General features: G+C 32.3%; 1 protein-coding gene across 1 annotated transcript; it reads left to right on the forward strand.

Annotated features, from left to right (window-relative positions):
- Positions 1–3,443: 3,443 nt before the first annotated feature.
- LOC132046604 (T-complex protein 1 subunit zeta 1-like) lies at positions 3,444–10,323 on the forward strand. The gene is made up of 15 exons (XM_059437285.1): positions 3,444–3,642; positions 3,727–3,790; positions 4,673–4,808; positions 5,225–5,376; positions 5,476–5,523; positions 5,877–5,969; positions 6,752–6,858; positions 6,935–7,049; positions 7,136–7,219; positions 8,220–8,424; positions 8,552–8,646; positions 9,160–9,228; positions 9,343–9,450; positions 9,569–9,687; positions 9,909–10,323. The coding sequence occupies exons 1-15, from the start codon at positions 3,509–3,511 to the stop codon at positions 9,982–9,984; spliced, it is 1,605 nt and encodes a 534-aa protein (XP_059293268.1). The 5' UTR covers positions 3,444–3,508; the 3' UTR covers positions 9,985–10,323.
- Positions 10,324–15,077: the final 4,754 nt, after the last annotated feature.

Consider the following 15,077-nt stretch of genomic DNA (forward strand, 5'->3'; position numbering starts at 1 on the left):
CAATATTGAAAAAAAGTGAATCCCATATTTAAAAAACAAACACTATTAAAAAAAATGTGGCCCCATATTAAACACGATGCGTATTCGTAGCAAAAACACTAATATAATAAAGATTTAGATACGAAGACAAACTACAATTATATTAATCGTATTTTGAACATAGTCTATATATATATATATATATGCATAAAAATAGTGCAAACTAATAATGTCCAAAAGGGTGGGCCCCATACTAAATAACACCAAGCAATATAAAAAATGAAAATAAAAAAAAGGAAGAAACTATATAAAGCATGGGTTTAGACTCATGCTTCATCGTCCGTTGTCCTTAAAAAAAAAAAAAGGGTGGGCCCCATACTAAATAACACCGAGCAAAGAAAAAAATTGGAACTCACCATCTCCAAACTCATGGAAAAAAATAAAGTGGACCCCATATTAACGAAATCAAGTAATATTAAAAAAAAAAAATTGAACCCCATATTAAAAAAAAATATAATATTAAAAAAAGAAGTGCAGACTTTTTATTCGTAGCAAACACTAATATAATAAAGTTTTAGATACGGCACAAAACTACAATGTTATATTAATCGTGTTTTGAATATAATATATGTATATATATTATATGCATAAAAATAATCTCTAACTAATAATGTCCAAAAAAAAAAAGTGCGCCTCATAAAGGGTGGACCCCATACTAAACAACATCAAGCAATATATATATAAAAAAAAAAAAAAAAAAAAAAGTGGAATCCACCATCTCCAAACTCACGATAAAAAAAGTGGACCCCATATTAACAAAATCAAGCAATATAAAAAAAAAGTGAACCCCATATTAAAAAAAAATAATGTCAAAAAAAAAGTGCAGACTTTGTATTCGTAGTAAACACTAATATAATAAAGTTTTAGATACGAATCTACAAACTACAATGTATATTAATCGTATTTTGAACATAGTGTGTGTATATATATATATATATATATATGCATAAAAATAGTGCAAATTAATAATGTCCAAAAAAAAAATGCACCCCATATTAAAAAATCAAACAATATTCATGTAATTTCCAAAGTATCTCATTGAGTCAATAATGATGGATTCATTCTGCGCGCGTATCAATTCATTAGTGGGAGCAAATGAAATTGCTTTTCTTCAAAAGGTTAGGTAGTCAAACCATACAATTTTCTTTCTTTTTTTATATTAGCGAGATCTAATCTATTATTAAATTGTTGTATTTGCTATTCCGCCATGTCATTTATTTGTTATGTTTACTAAAATAAATATACTTAAAATATTTATATTTTAAAATAAGATAGAATTTAATTACTTTTTTATTTTTATTCTTACTCCAATAAATGTGAAAGAGATTAATGTCGTAGAAAAATATATATCAAATGGAAATCAAATAATGAATAAGGTAAATTAGTCAAATCATAATTCTAATCGACGTTTTCTTAAAAAACCATGCAAAAGATAACATGACAAGTAAAATGAACTAAAACCGAGAATATTTACCAAAAATTAAAAAATAGTATTTCTTCGTTTAAATAGAAAATCAATTTCTACTTTGTTTTGTTTTAAACATGTAAAATTAATTTAATAATTTAAATTAGAATTATCCAAATCAAAATTTGATAAAAAATAATAAGTATTTTACACTTTTAAATTAATCGAATTAAATTAAAAGTATCAACTGATGCTTAAATATTGCTATTATTTTATCTCAAAGAGACGAAAATAGTTTCTTTTTAAACAAGTCTTCTCTTTTAAAAAATATTAATAAATTTGCCGATTTTGTATTCGTAGCAACCATTAATATAATAAAATTTTAGATACGGAGCACAAACTACAATGTTATATTAATTGTGCTTTGAACATAATATATATATATATATATATATATATATATATATAATCACCATTCAAAGACAACTATATACACATAGATGCACTATAATCTAAAGTGTTGGGCCCGTGCGCAGCACGGGCATAGACCGCTAGTATTATCACATACGCTAAACCGTTCTCCTCCACATAGAGAATTTACCGCCGTTTTTTCACTGCAACAACCATCATAAATAACAGAATCAATATATACCACTACGAATAGGAGGGATGATACCTTAGATTTCCAGTAAGCCACGGGTGGTACTGTTAAGTTCTCAAAAACGGTAGTATTAATATAGATTAAACTTCAATAAAAAATTAGAGACTCGAGCTGATAACATGTTATAAAATAATAAAGCTACAAAAAGAATATTGCAGAGAAAGAGAGAAGAGTTCTTATTTCTCTTGAGAGATTGATTCAATGAAGGAGAACCTCTATATTTATAGAAAAAAAGTGAAATATAGAAAAAAAAGTGACCTGATCCCAAAATCACTAACCTCAATATTTCTCTTAAAAATAGACATTCACAATAATAAATAATACTAGTTATGTGAGGCCGTCTTGGCCCAAACTCAATATAAAAGCAGATATTTTAACTAAAGAAATATAATTTGTGTTAGTACAAGTGTACAATAACAACAACAACAACCATATACCAATTGTAGTCCCACAAGTGGGTAGTTATATAAAAGCAAAATTTTCATTCCACTCCTTTAATATTTTAACTTCCATTTTGATGAAATTATTTAATTCAAATCAAATTTGGAACCGAAATTTGACATTATAACTTATGTATCCTAATTTTCTGAAGTTATTTAATTCTAAATAAATAATCTATACATAGTTAATGAACTTTTAAGACAAATACATAATTTAACTTGTGCGACGGATGGAGGCTAACTCCTCTCTAATTTGGGATTAGGGGTTCGAACATGGATATGGAAAAAAATCTTTGGAGGAAGCGCTCCCCCCGAATAAAGCGCGATGCGATGCAATTATCTGGATTAATTGGGCTCAAATGCGGATATCGAGCACCAAGAAAATCAAAGAACGTGAAAAATGAGGTAGGAGGTTCGATAGCTTTTGAAAAGTAGATTTTAAAAACAAAAACAAAAAAATTGACATAAATAAATAAAATTAGGACCTAAAAGTAATTAATTAAAAAGTTTTAAAAAAATTTGCAAATTATTGTAAGGACTACAAAAGTCAAATTTCGATAAACTTGAAAAGTAACTTTAAAAACAAAAAAAAACAAAAAAATTGACTTAAATAAATAAAATTAGGACATAAAAGTAATTAATGAAAAAGTTTTTAAAAATTTGGGAAATTATTGTGAGGACTAGAAAAGTCCTCACATATATAATAAAATATATATATATATAATAATATAATAGTAATTTATAACAATATAATAATAATTAGCAATTCAAAGTATTTGAAAAAATATGTGGTAAGAAAAAGAAAGAGAGGAAAAAGGGTGACCTAGGGCGAGGCGGTTTATAAAAGTTTAAACCGGATCGGTCCACAATAAAACCCTTCCAGAAAGGCCTTCACTCTTCCATACTCACCCTCATTAAATTTTTGTGCGATCTGCTTAGCCTCCATTCTTAGTAAGTGCAGATATGTCTGTTAAGATTTTGAATCCAAATGCTGAGGTACTCAACAAGTCTGCTGCCCTTCACATGAACATCAATGCCGCCAAGGGTTTACAGGATGTCCTCAAGACTAATCTTGGCCCTAAGGGCACCATTAAAATGTGAGTTAGCTCTTCGGTTTTGCTTTAAGCTATATGTTTTTTCTAGGTCATTTTTATGGAGATTTGTTTACTTGTATTTGCTAGGCTTGTTGGTGGTGCCGGTGATATTAAACTTACTAAGGATGGTAATACATTATTGAAGGAAATGGTGAGTTCTCCTTGTTTTAAGGAAATGTTTTTTTGCTGTATGGTTTACGTATTTTAAGTATCAAACAGGTTGGTCCTCTTTGGTGTGTAACTTTTGTAGTCAAATGTTGCACTTTAAGTGTCCTGAAAATTACTTGATATTGGTGTGGATGGTATTTGAGATGTAGAGTTAAGTTTGTTCATGGAAGTCGATTTAGCAACAAGATGAATCATGGTACTATTATTCCTTCTAGAGGACTACAATAGTTTGCCTAAACATTTTCAAATATCTATAACTATAGAGATTAGGACACATATAAAATAATCTACAACTATAAAGATTGTGATTGATAGTTCTTTTTAAGTACTCACTAAATATGTTAAATTTAATCCAGAAATTGATGTCCCAATTCGTGCTGCATGTATAAGTCCAAAAGAGCTATGATCACTCTTGAAATGGGATTGGAAGGGCTGGCACATTAGTCGGATATTCAGTTTGTGATAGTGATGACGGTTAAATCGGATAATAATCTTACTTGCCTCCCAGCGCTAAAGTAACGGGCATTTTCGGGGACTAGCCCGTTCACACCGAAGATTAGAGATGATAATGCATGCCATCTTTTTGTTTGGTGGGCACATTTTTTAAGATATTGTTGTTTACATAGAGGATCTTCCTTTGTGGTTCATCTGTTATAGCTCTGATGGAAGTTGAAATTGGGCCCTGTAATAGGATTACAACTTTTTAGTATGGAAGTAGGTCTTGGTTATGTGGAGCATCTTCCATTGTTGTTCATTTTATGTAGCTAAATGAAGAATATTAATTTGAAGATGTTAATTGTAAACGACTAAAAAGATAAGCATTGTGTTGTTGGTATTGATAATTTTCTGCGTGAAAAAATTGCAGCAAATACAAAACCCAACTGCAGTAATGATTGCTAGGACTGCTGTTGCTCAAGATGATACAAGTGGTGATGGTACTACATCTACAGTGCTTTTCATTGGGGAGCTGATGAAACAATCTGAGCGTTGCATAGATGAAGGTTTGCCATATATTTTCTTTCCCAGCAACTTTGTTGTGTTGTCTTTTGGTATCCTTGGCATCCGTGATATAAAAGAGACGTTATTACGAAAAGCTAAGCACTCATCTGATTATAAAATGTCAGTTGAGCTACCTGATGTAATATGAAATCCAACCTTAATGGATAATCCAGGAAGATTCAGAAAATTAATTGTGGAGATGTGTAGTGAAAAGTTCGTGTTGCAGCTAACTATTTCATGATTATATTTTACTTGTCTGTTCATACACACGTTCTGGGATAATTTAATGTTTGGGTGATCTGTTGAGTTTTCATATTCAGGTCATGTCTTGGTTGCGCCCCTGCCAAAGATGACTGTTGCTGTCTCCTCGTCAAATATATTCTAACTTAGGTTGTATGTGTTTGGAACTTTTTTGCAGGGATGCATCCTCGTGTGCTAGTTGATGGTTTTGAAATTGCCAAAAGAGCAACACTGCAATTTCTTGAAAAATTTAAGACTCCTGTAGTGATGGGTGACGAGCCAGATAAAGAGATATTGAAGATGGTAGCAAGAACAACATTGAGAACAAAGGTTGCTTCTGCACTTTGAATGTGATGTCGATTATAATCCCCCTGCTTAAATGCCCTTCCTTTATTGTTGGTGCTTATACCAATTTACGGTTTTGTGCAGTTGTATGAATCGTTGGCTGATCAACTGACGGACATTGTTGCGAATGCTGTAAGTGCTACTCTTTGCTTCTAGGCATTTAGACAGAGGGAAGGACCAAATAAGACTGATAATATCATTTTACGAAGTGAAATATTGTTGTGACAGACTCTCATCTATCTATTTAGACCAGTTTGTTGTAAAAAAAAAAAAAAAAAAAAAAAAAAATGAAGAAGAAGAACAACTGGTAATAGATAGCATGTTTGTGAATATTCTTTTGCTTACTGATACGTGGTACACTGACATTACTTGTTATCTGTCTTTCCATCTTTTCAAATGTTAGCTTTCTTTTTTGTTATATTTTTCCGGGGGTGTGACTCCCCTCTCCTGATGATTTATTACAATTCCTGCAACTTGTGTGACAGGTGCTCTGCATCCGCAAGCCTGAAGAACCTATTGATCTTTTCATGGTTGAAATAATGCACATGCGCCATAAGTTTGATGTAGACACTCGTTTGGTATGTGAAATGCTACTTATAACTTCTGAATATTGGTTGTCATTTCCACAGAGTGACTCGTGTTACATTGTTTGGCATTACATTAAAGAATAGGATACTGATAATATCATATGATTTCCTTAAGTAGGTATGTAACTTCAAGAAATGCCTACACTGTAACTTTTCCCTTTCCCTCTGTAATTGAACATCATGTATCTTCATCCATTAGCTGCTTTGGCTCTTTCCTTTCATTCTCATAATTCTTGGGTTTGCCTAACAGCCAATTGACTATGGGTCAAAGTTTCCTGCACCTTTCTATATTTCCCTAACTTCAAGAAAACTTGTCTAGATGACCCTGGATATTTCCTTCTTTTCTCAAAAACAAATCCTACCAGTTTGGTGGAGCTACCTTCAGAAAAACATAAATTAGTGGGGATTTTGATGATTCATGAAAAGCCAAAAGATGTGGACTTCAATTCATTCTTTGCTTATTTACCCTTTTTTTAATTTAAATTTGAATGCTTGAAACAACTATCTTTAATTCTAGATATTTGCAATACAAAATAAGGGAATGGAAGGAAAATAACATAGAAACAAGCAAATTATGAGGAAAGCTGGAAAAAATCAAATTGGTGTTATTCCAATTGGTCAGCTTATTAATTTCATCAACCTAGGACGTGTTTCTTTAGAACAGCGTCAACCACAGACCCTTCCATTCTGTGATAATGAAAACTGAAAATTGAAGAACTTCGTGAGTATGGATTCAACATATTGCAGTACTCATGCTTTCTTGCTGCTGTAAGGTTGAGGGTCTTGTGCTCGACCATGGTTCAAGACATCCAGACATGAAAAGACGAGCTGAGAACTGTTACATTCTGACTTGTAATGTATCGTTGGAATATGAGAAGAGGTGATTATACAGCTTCATATTACATGTATTTACTTGGGCTTATTAAGTTCACATAGTTGATGCACTTCTCTTTCAGTGAAGTAAATGCAGGGTTTTTCTACTCGAATGCGGAGCAGAGAGAGGCAATGGTTGCTGCTGAAAGGCGCTCGGTTGATGAGAGAGTGCAAAAGATCATTGATCTTAAAAACAAGGTATGCACTTCAGTTAGGGGTATTTGTCCTGTGTGTTTTAATGTAATGAAATATTTATTTCGGCCTTCATTCCTGGTTTTGTGCAGGTTTGTTCAGGGAATGAGAACTTTGTTATTATCAACCAGAAAGGGATTGATCCTATATCCCTTGACCTTCTTGCTCGGGAAGGAGTAAGTTGTCTTCACTCTACTTTATTCAGTTTTTAATAAATTATCAAGCTGAATCATTTAGTTGTCGAAAGCGTGTGGTTTCTTCAACTTGGTTTTGCATGCTTGCTCTGCCTAGACACATGCGGGCTACTTCTGTTGCCATGTTAGAACTTCTGGGTAACTGGTCTCTATCAGCTAACTCCTACCCCACTTGAGGTGTTTCTGAAAAGATAATATACTAGTCCCAGATCCCATGTGTTCCCTGCTTAATTCTTTTGTTTAGTCCTACAAGGAAAAAAGGAAAGAGAGCAGCTATGATGGGGGCTTGTACCCTTTATCTTTTAATCCTTCTCTTTTAATCAAGAGAACAAGAAAAATTTGTGGAACTGCACATTCTCTGCATACAAAAATGAGATGGTCACATTATCCCTTTCTATTGTTAGACTAAACTGAAAGTTCCAGGAGAACACAGGCACCGATCCCTTTGCCATCCCATTTATATCCAAGGGTGGGCACAGATAGAAATATTAGGGTATTAACATTCTCAAAAAAAAAAAAAAAAAAAAAAAAAAAAAAAAAAAAAAAAGGAAAGGAAAAAAGAACATTCTCAAAAAAGAAATATTAGGGTATTGCATTTTCTTAGTTGACAGTTCATCAGAAGTTTCTTTGTCCTAAGCAGACCAAGGTCGGCCGTTGAATGTTTGAATACAATTGTGTCCGTTTTAGCATTTCTTCTCCATTTTCTTTTTTATACAATTTTCTCTTTTTATCTTTAATCTTTAATAAATGTTAATGCATTGTCACATCTCTCCACACGAAACATGCATTCTGTATCGGAGGCTGTTTCCTAAAGCTCCATAATAGCGATTTGAGATGCCAAACTGGAGATTTTGCGACAAATGTTTCATCTGAAATATGTGTGATTTTACCTTATCAAAAAAATGTTGAATGATGTGTGCCCTTTAAGATTCTTATTTTCACCTTCCAACTTACAGAGTATCATTCCTGTTTCATGTTCTAGATAATTGCTCTTCGTAGAGCGAAGAGGAGAAATATGGAACGCTTGGTTTTGGCATGTGGTGGTGACGCAGTTAACTCTGTTGACGAGCTTACTCCTGAGTGCCTTGGCTGGGCTGGTCTGGTCTATGAGCATGTTCTTGGTGAAGAGAAGTACACATTTGTAGAAAATGTCAAAAATCCTCATTCCTGCACTATTCTTATAAAAGGTATTGTGACTTGTTTGGTTTTCGCTTGATGCTTTTTCATATGAACTCTATTGTTTTGCTGTGGTGGTCCATGTAATGTAACTGTTTGAGGAATTGGTCTTGTTAAACATTGTTTTTTCCTATCCAGGGCCAAATGACCACACAATAGCACAAATTAAAGATGCTGTTCGTGATGGACTAAGGGCAGTCAAAAATACCATTGAAGACGAAGCAGTTATACTGGTTTGTTACCTGGAACTCTAGAAAAGGAATATGTGTGATTTCCATGTAGAAGTGCCTTCACTTGATGGTTTTTTCTTTAGTTGTGTATTATTTTGCACTGTCTATCTATCTTTGGACCAAAATTTGTGTGCATGGAAGTATGACGCTTACATGCATTTATATAAACATGTTGGCTCCTAGGTATTGATGTGCTTCTTCTTGGTCTTTACTGGAATAAATGGAACTGTCATCTGTTATCTTGAAGTTTTATTTTTTACGGCAATATGAAAAGGAAGGCATTATTAGACTTCACAACTGGAGCTCCATCTCTAATTAGTAGATGTTACTCCCTTTATTTCAAAAAAGAAGAAGGTAGATGTTACTCTCTGTATGAATTCTCATCCATGTGCCTGTATTTGATAATAAAATTTGAGCATTCACTTGTTTTAAGTAGTGAATTCTCTTCATATCATGAGAATGAAGTGATATGCATCTTCTGTTCCTGAGGGTATATTCTTGTGTGATTACTTTAAGGGTGCTGGGGCCTTTGAAGTTGCAGCTCGACAATACCTGGTCAACGAAGTGAAGAAAACTGTTAAAGGGGTATGTGCACAGTTTATTGCTGTCTAAATACTTCCCTCTGCAAGATATACGAAGTGCTGTATATTTGTATATATCTTCTGACTTTCTTTGGTCTATGACGAATTATCTGTTAAGCGTGCCCAACTTGGTGTGGAAGCTTTTGCTAATGCCCTCCTTGTGATACCAAAAACACTTGCTGAGAACTCTGGCCTTGATACTCAAGATGTGATTATAGCACTGACGGTATCTGAATACTACTCTAGCTCCATGTTCATGAATGCAACAATAATTAATTCAATTATCATCCTACTTATTAGAAAAAGTAATTCAATTATCATCCTGACATCTCATCTTTTTGCAGGGAGAGCATGACAAGGGAAACATTGTTGGACTAAATCAGCACACTGGAGAACCTATAGATCCCCAAATGGAGGGGATATTTGACAATTATGCTGTTAAGCGTCAGATTGTGAATTCTGGGTATGTGGAAGTTACTCATTACTTGTGTGTTCTGCTGTATGAGCATGTGGTAATTCATGTTCCAATGTCAATATTCTTTGTGAAATCTTCTTTTCAGTGAGCGTTGGAGCTTGATATTTGTTGCTATATTTTTTTTCCTTTGCCCATTAAATTCGCCAACCCTACAAAAGGCGAGTTTTCGCTGGATTGGATCTGATCAATATTCTATTTTTCCTTTGCAGCCCTGTCATAGCATCTCAGCTGCTACTTGTTGATGAAGTAATTCGTGCAGGACGTAACATGCGGAAACCAACTTAGGTTTTCTTTTCATGTACATTTATATCTGTAGGACAGTGATTTACTTTTTTCTGGTGTTCATTTGGTATTTCTTGGGGAAAGACTGAAAAAGGAAAGATGATAGGCAAGCCGAATGGATGGAGTTAGTCGTACAAGACGAGGTTGTCTGTGAAATGAGCGTTATTTTGTGCTTGGATTTGCATATAGGATAATATTTCTTCCCATGCACAGGGGAAATGAGCCAAGGGTTGTGAATTTCTTTTTCATGGTCGTGAAGAATTTTGTTCATCAGTTGCTTATTTTAGCATGTCTTCTATTCCACAATTGGAACCATTATTATATCTAACCACATCTTCTGTACTTGAATTTCTGCACTAAATCGTTATTAGAATATGTTTAAATCAATCGGGCAACTCTCTCTTAATCTCAAATTTGTGGATGTATGAGTCGTCTGTATTCGTTGTGTTCATGAGAGATTCATTCCTTGTCAAAAGATGTTAAAGACTAATTTTTCTGGTCAGGAGTTTGATGGGTGGGCGTCCGGGGTTGCCCGTGGAATTTCGAAGGGCTTACGGATCGGAAGTTGCAATTTTAGGCTATCATGGAATAAAACACTTATATTTTTTTGTTTACACCAAATTATTATGATAGTAACCATGGTTAGGTGATAATATTAGGTTAGATTGTATACAATTTACCAAGGTTAAGTGATAAGTTTTTAACGTGTCATTAGTCAGACACTGAGTGTGAACAAGTCTTTTAACATTAGGACGATGCTAATTGGGTCTTTTCGGGCACGTCTGCTTGACCTTGATCATAAATTTATCGAGTGGACATTCTATCTCGAGAAGGTTATTTTCTGGTTCTGGACGCAAGTGAATGTGGAAAAACTTTACAATGCGTAAGATATAAATATGACATGATGTGTGAGGGAGTATTTTATTACCATTATATTATGGGCCTCACCACTTTATGCTCATCCTACTCTTTTTTTCTTCTTCCACGTTTTTTTGTCATTTCTCTCTTCTCTCTCCTATTTTTTCTCATTTTCTTTTTTTCATCAATTTTAAAACCAATTCTATTATATATTGATCAAATTATTTTAAGATATTCTTCCATTTTATTATTTAGCTTTTCAATTTTTCTTAAAAAATTAGTTAAACTCTATACAATTTAAAAGAAAATAATTGGCACTCAAAAAAAAAAAAAAATGAATGTAAAAACTGATAATCAAAAATGAATGTAGGATACTTTTAACAGTAAAAACACTTTAGGAAATTTATTGGAATTCTTTTTTTCCTTTTTCCCTTTTTCTTTTGGTATATATTATTCAAAGTTGCTACATTCTGTACTTGAGAAATTCAAAGTTCTAAGTGTCATCAAAGTAGACCCTGAATTTAGTAGTGTGCAAAAATCGGTTTAACCGATAAACTGAACCGAAAAAAAAGTTATTGGTTTAGCAATCTATTTGGTTAATGATTTTTTAAGTTTTATGGACTACCAGCTCGATTTCAAATTTTAAGTTCTATTATCAGGAAATTTATTGGAATTCTCTTTTTTTTTTGTATATATTCAATTCAAAGTTGCTACATAAGAATTTTCTTTTTCTTTTAGTATATATTCAATTCAAAGTTGCTACATTCAACAGTCGAGAAATTCAAAGTCCTAAGTGTCATCAAAGTAGACCCTGAATTTAGGGGTGTGCAAAAATTGGTTTAACCGATAAACTGAACAGAAAAAACGTTATTGGTTTAGCAATTTATTTGGTTAATGATTTTTAAAATTTTATCGGACTACCAGCTCGATTTCATTTTTAAGTTCTATTAACGTTAAACCGATAACCCAATAAGGACATAGGTTCAAACACGTTCGGTTCGGTTACGTTAAACCAATTGTCTTCGAACACAATTGATTTGGCCTCCTATATTTTTCACAGAGAAAATATCACTAAAACATGCTTATTAAAGGTAATTTTAGTAAGATCTTATGTCCTCATTGGGTTATCGATTTAACTGTTAATAGAACTTAAAATTTGAAATCGAGCCGGTAGTCCATAAAACTTAAAAAATCATTAACCAGATAGATTGCTAAACATATAACTTTTTTTTTTGGTTCAGTTTATCGATTAAACCAATTTTTGCACACCACTAAATTCAGGGTCTACTTTGATGACACTTAGAACTTTGAATTTCTCGGGTACAGAATGTAGTAACTTTGAATAATATATACCAAAAGAAAAAGGAAAAAAAAAATAATTCCAATAAATTTCCTAAGGTGTTTTTACTTTTAAAAGTATCCTACATTCATTTTTGGTTATCAATTTTTACATTAATTTTTTTTTTTTGGAGTGCCAATTATTTTCTTTTAAACTTGTACGGAGTTTAACTGATTTTTTAAGAAAAATTGAAAAGCTAAATAATAAAACGGAAGAATATCTTGAAAAAATTTGATCAACGTATAATAAAATTGATTTTAAAATTAATGAAAAAATAGGAGAGAGGAGAGAGAAATGACAAAAAAACGTGAAAGAAGAAAAGAAGAAAAGAAGAATAGGTAGAGCATAAAGTGATGGGGTACACACCATGTCATATTTATGCGTCATCTATTTTAAAGTTTTTCGTGAATATGTGCTTCTAACAATTCACACGTGACAGTGGGGAATGATTTTACTTTGATCCTTGTCTTCTACTGACGTTGACATTTTATTTTGTAGTGGTGCTTCGTTTTCCTTAGATCTAGAACTAGAATATGTATAAGTTTCTCAGACCGAATCACGACCCATATCTAAATCAAATTGATTGTTTCAGGTATTATTGCTATAAATTTAGTTAATTTAGGTTAAACACTTAATCGTTTGGTTTGGATTGCTATGCACGGATCAATAACACAGGAATTGTTACACATGGCAAAGATTGTGATGTATGAATTTATTTCTTGTTTGATGTTTGGTTGAAATATTACAAATTAGTATATAAAATATAGGGCGGCATTGACAAAACATCCCATAACTTTTAGAAGGTTCGCGAAAAGGCATGACTCAGGGGTGTCTTGTAGATACCACCGTAATGCAAAGTTAGTCTGCTACTTTCACGACTCAAACCCCTGTCTTATAGGTCACGCAGAGACAATTTTATTGTTGCTCCAAGGCTCTCCTTCTAAAAGATAGAAATTATAATTTAAAACTAGTTCAAGCAGGCCAGACTTAAAATTTAAAAGTTCTAGATTCAGTTATTGTATAATTTGAATCATACTTTTCTTTCGGATAATAGATTTATGGTAGTAGCGCGTTAATCATGTCTTGTCGATAAGTTCTCATAAGAATCAAAGTTTATTAGTCACATATTGGATAATCTTTAAAAGTGATATTTTTGTAGGAAGAAGCAAGTTTGGAAGAGAATTAGTAAATAATAAAGGGACACACGTGATTCGATATACTACAAAGTAAAAAGATTTACGAGTAAATAATTATAACTGATCGAAGATCATAAATTGGGAACATTTGGCATTTCTATAAATTTGTGAGCATATAATTCTTTAGCTATGGAAGAAATAGATTTCTTTTGGTATTTATTACTTTTTCACTATGAATTTTATGTGGCAAGGATTTATGGTCGTTAAATGTGGTAATTTAAGCTTAATTTTAGATGAATCATACAATCACCAAAATTCAGGAGAGTTTTACCCTTTCGCCTTTTTTTTTTTCTATTAATATTCTTGTCTTATATTTTTTTCAAATGATGTCAGTTTGTTAATTCTTAATAAAATATTCTGATACACTCTTGGTTAATCTACTAAAAATTAATTGCACTAATATGAGTACTAATCTCTGGATTAACATTTTGAACTATAAAGTTGAGATTGTAGTCCTTTTCGTGTAATTTTAAAGTGAAAATTTAAAATGTTAAGAAACTAATATATGAATTCGTACAAAAATGTAACTGGTTGACCACGTACTATATGGTAAGTTAATTTTGTTAAACATGAGATAAATAACTCATCAATTATAAACCAACACAATTTCCCAATAAAAAGATTTGAATCCCAACGTTCCTATAAAAAATTGAATAATAAGTAAGTTAGCCAACGATGTTTAATATAAAGATCAAATTTCTTGTTAAATTCTAAAAGCCTCACATTAAACAATTGAAAATTCTATTAGCTGTTAAGCAAAAAATTTTCATTGTTCTTCGGTGCAGTACTGTACATGCTTTACTTAGGGTAATACCAAATATGGATGGAGTATTATCCCATTTTTAAACAGTTACAACATGTTAAAAAAAAGTAGCTAATTATAGTCTGATTCTGCTTCTTATTTTTCGGGAACATCAATTTAGAATATCATACCTAATTTGATATTTTCAAAATTAAAAAAATACTACACAAAAACAGGATGCGGAGAATTTTAAAAATAATTTCATAATGCACCGGGTGAAATGTATCATTTACAGAGTAACGTTAAAAGTTTTGCATAGTAACGTGTAGAATCTTCACAATTCACAAATTATAAGTATTTCTAAAGGGCCCAAAAGTTTTTAAACTTTTATCTAATTGAATAATGGCAATTAAGTAATAAATAACCAAAGTAGGGGTAATATTGAGGCATATAAAGATGCACTATAGCACATGGCCGCATGTGACTTCACCTGCAAACCATTAGTCTTGAGGGGTTTGGAATAACCGAAAAAGACTTCAAAGTGCCTTTATTTACACCAACACACCTTAGTAGTTTGAAGCAATAAAGGGTAGAGATAGGGGTAAATTTAAAAGAGGGAGCTTTTTCGGTTGGGGAGCCTAGTTACAATGTAACTTGAGGACGACAAAAATTGTTCGATCATCCCTTATTACGTATAAGTAAAGTAATAATATATAATATTTATTTACCTTGTAGCAAATAAAAGTTTGTTCATGAAATGTTGTAGGACTTCGAGAAAATAGGGAGGCAAAACATAGTCAACTGTTTTGTCTTTTGCAAAAGCTATCTTATTGATAGGTATAGTAGATTTGAAAACGATTGATATGCAACGTTGACATTGTGATTTGTGGAATTAGCCCACTCGACCTTTGTGTAAATGAGGTGCCTTACAGATACATTTGAATGGGATAAGTTCCATATT

The sequence above is a fragment of the Lycium ferocissimum genome, chromosome 2 (genome assembly GCF_029784015.1).
Source record: "Lycium ferocissimum isolate CSIRO_LF1 chromosome 2, AGI_CSIRO_Lferr_CH_V1, whole genome shotgun sequence".
In the NCBI taxonomy this organism is placed as follows: Eukaryota; Viridiplantae; Streptophyta; class Magnoliopsida; order Solanales; family Solanaceae; genus Lycium; species Lycium ferocissimum.

Coding starts and splice junctions, on each gene's coding strand:
- LOC132046604 (XM_059437285.1), top strand. CDS start 3,509: ATGTCTGTTAAGATTTTGAATCCAAATGCTGAGGTACTCAACAAGTCT. Junction 5,377..5,475: donor GAACAACATTGAGAACAAAG/GTTGCTTCTGCA, acceptor GGTTTTGTGCAG/TTGTATGAATCGTTGGCTGA. Junction 9,451..9,568: donor ATGTGATTATAGCACTGACG/GTATCTGAATAC, acceptor ATCTTTTTGCAG/GGAGAGCATGACAAGGGAAA.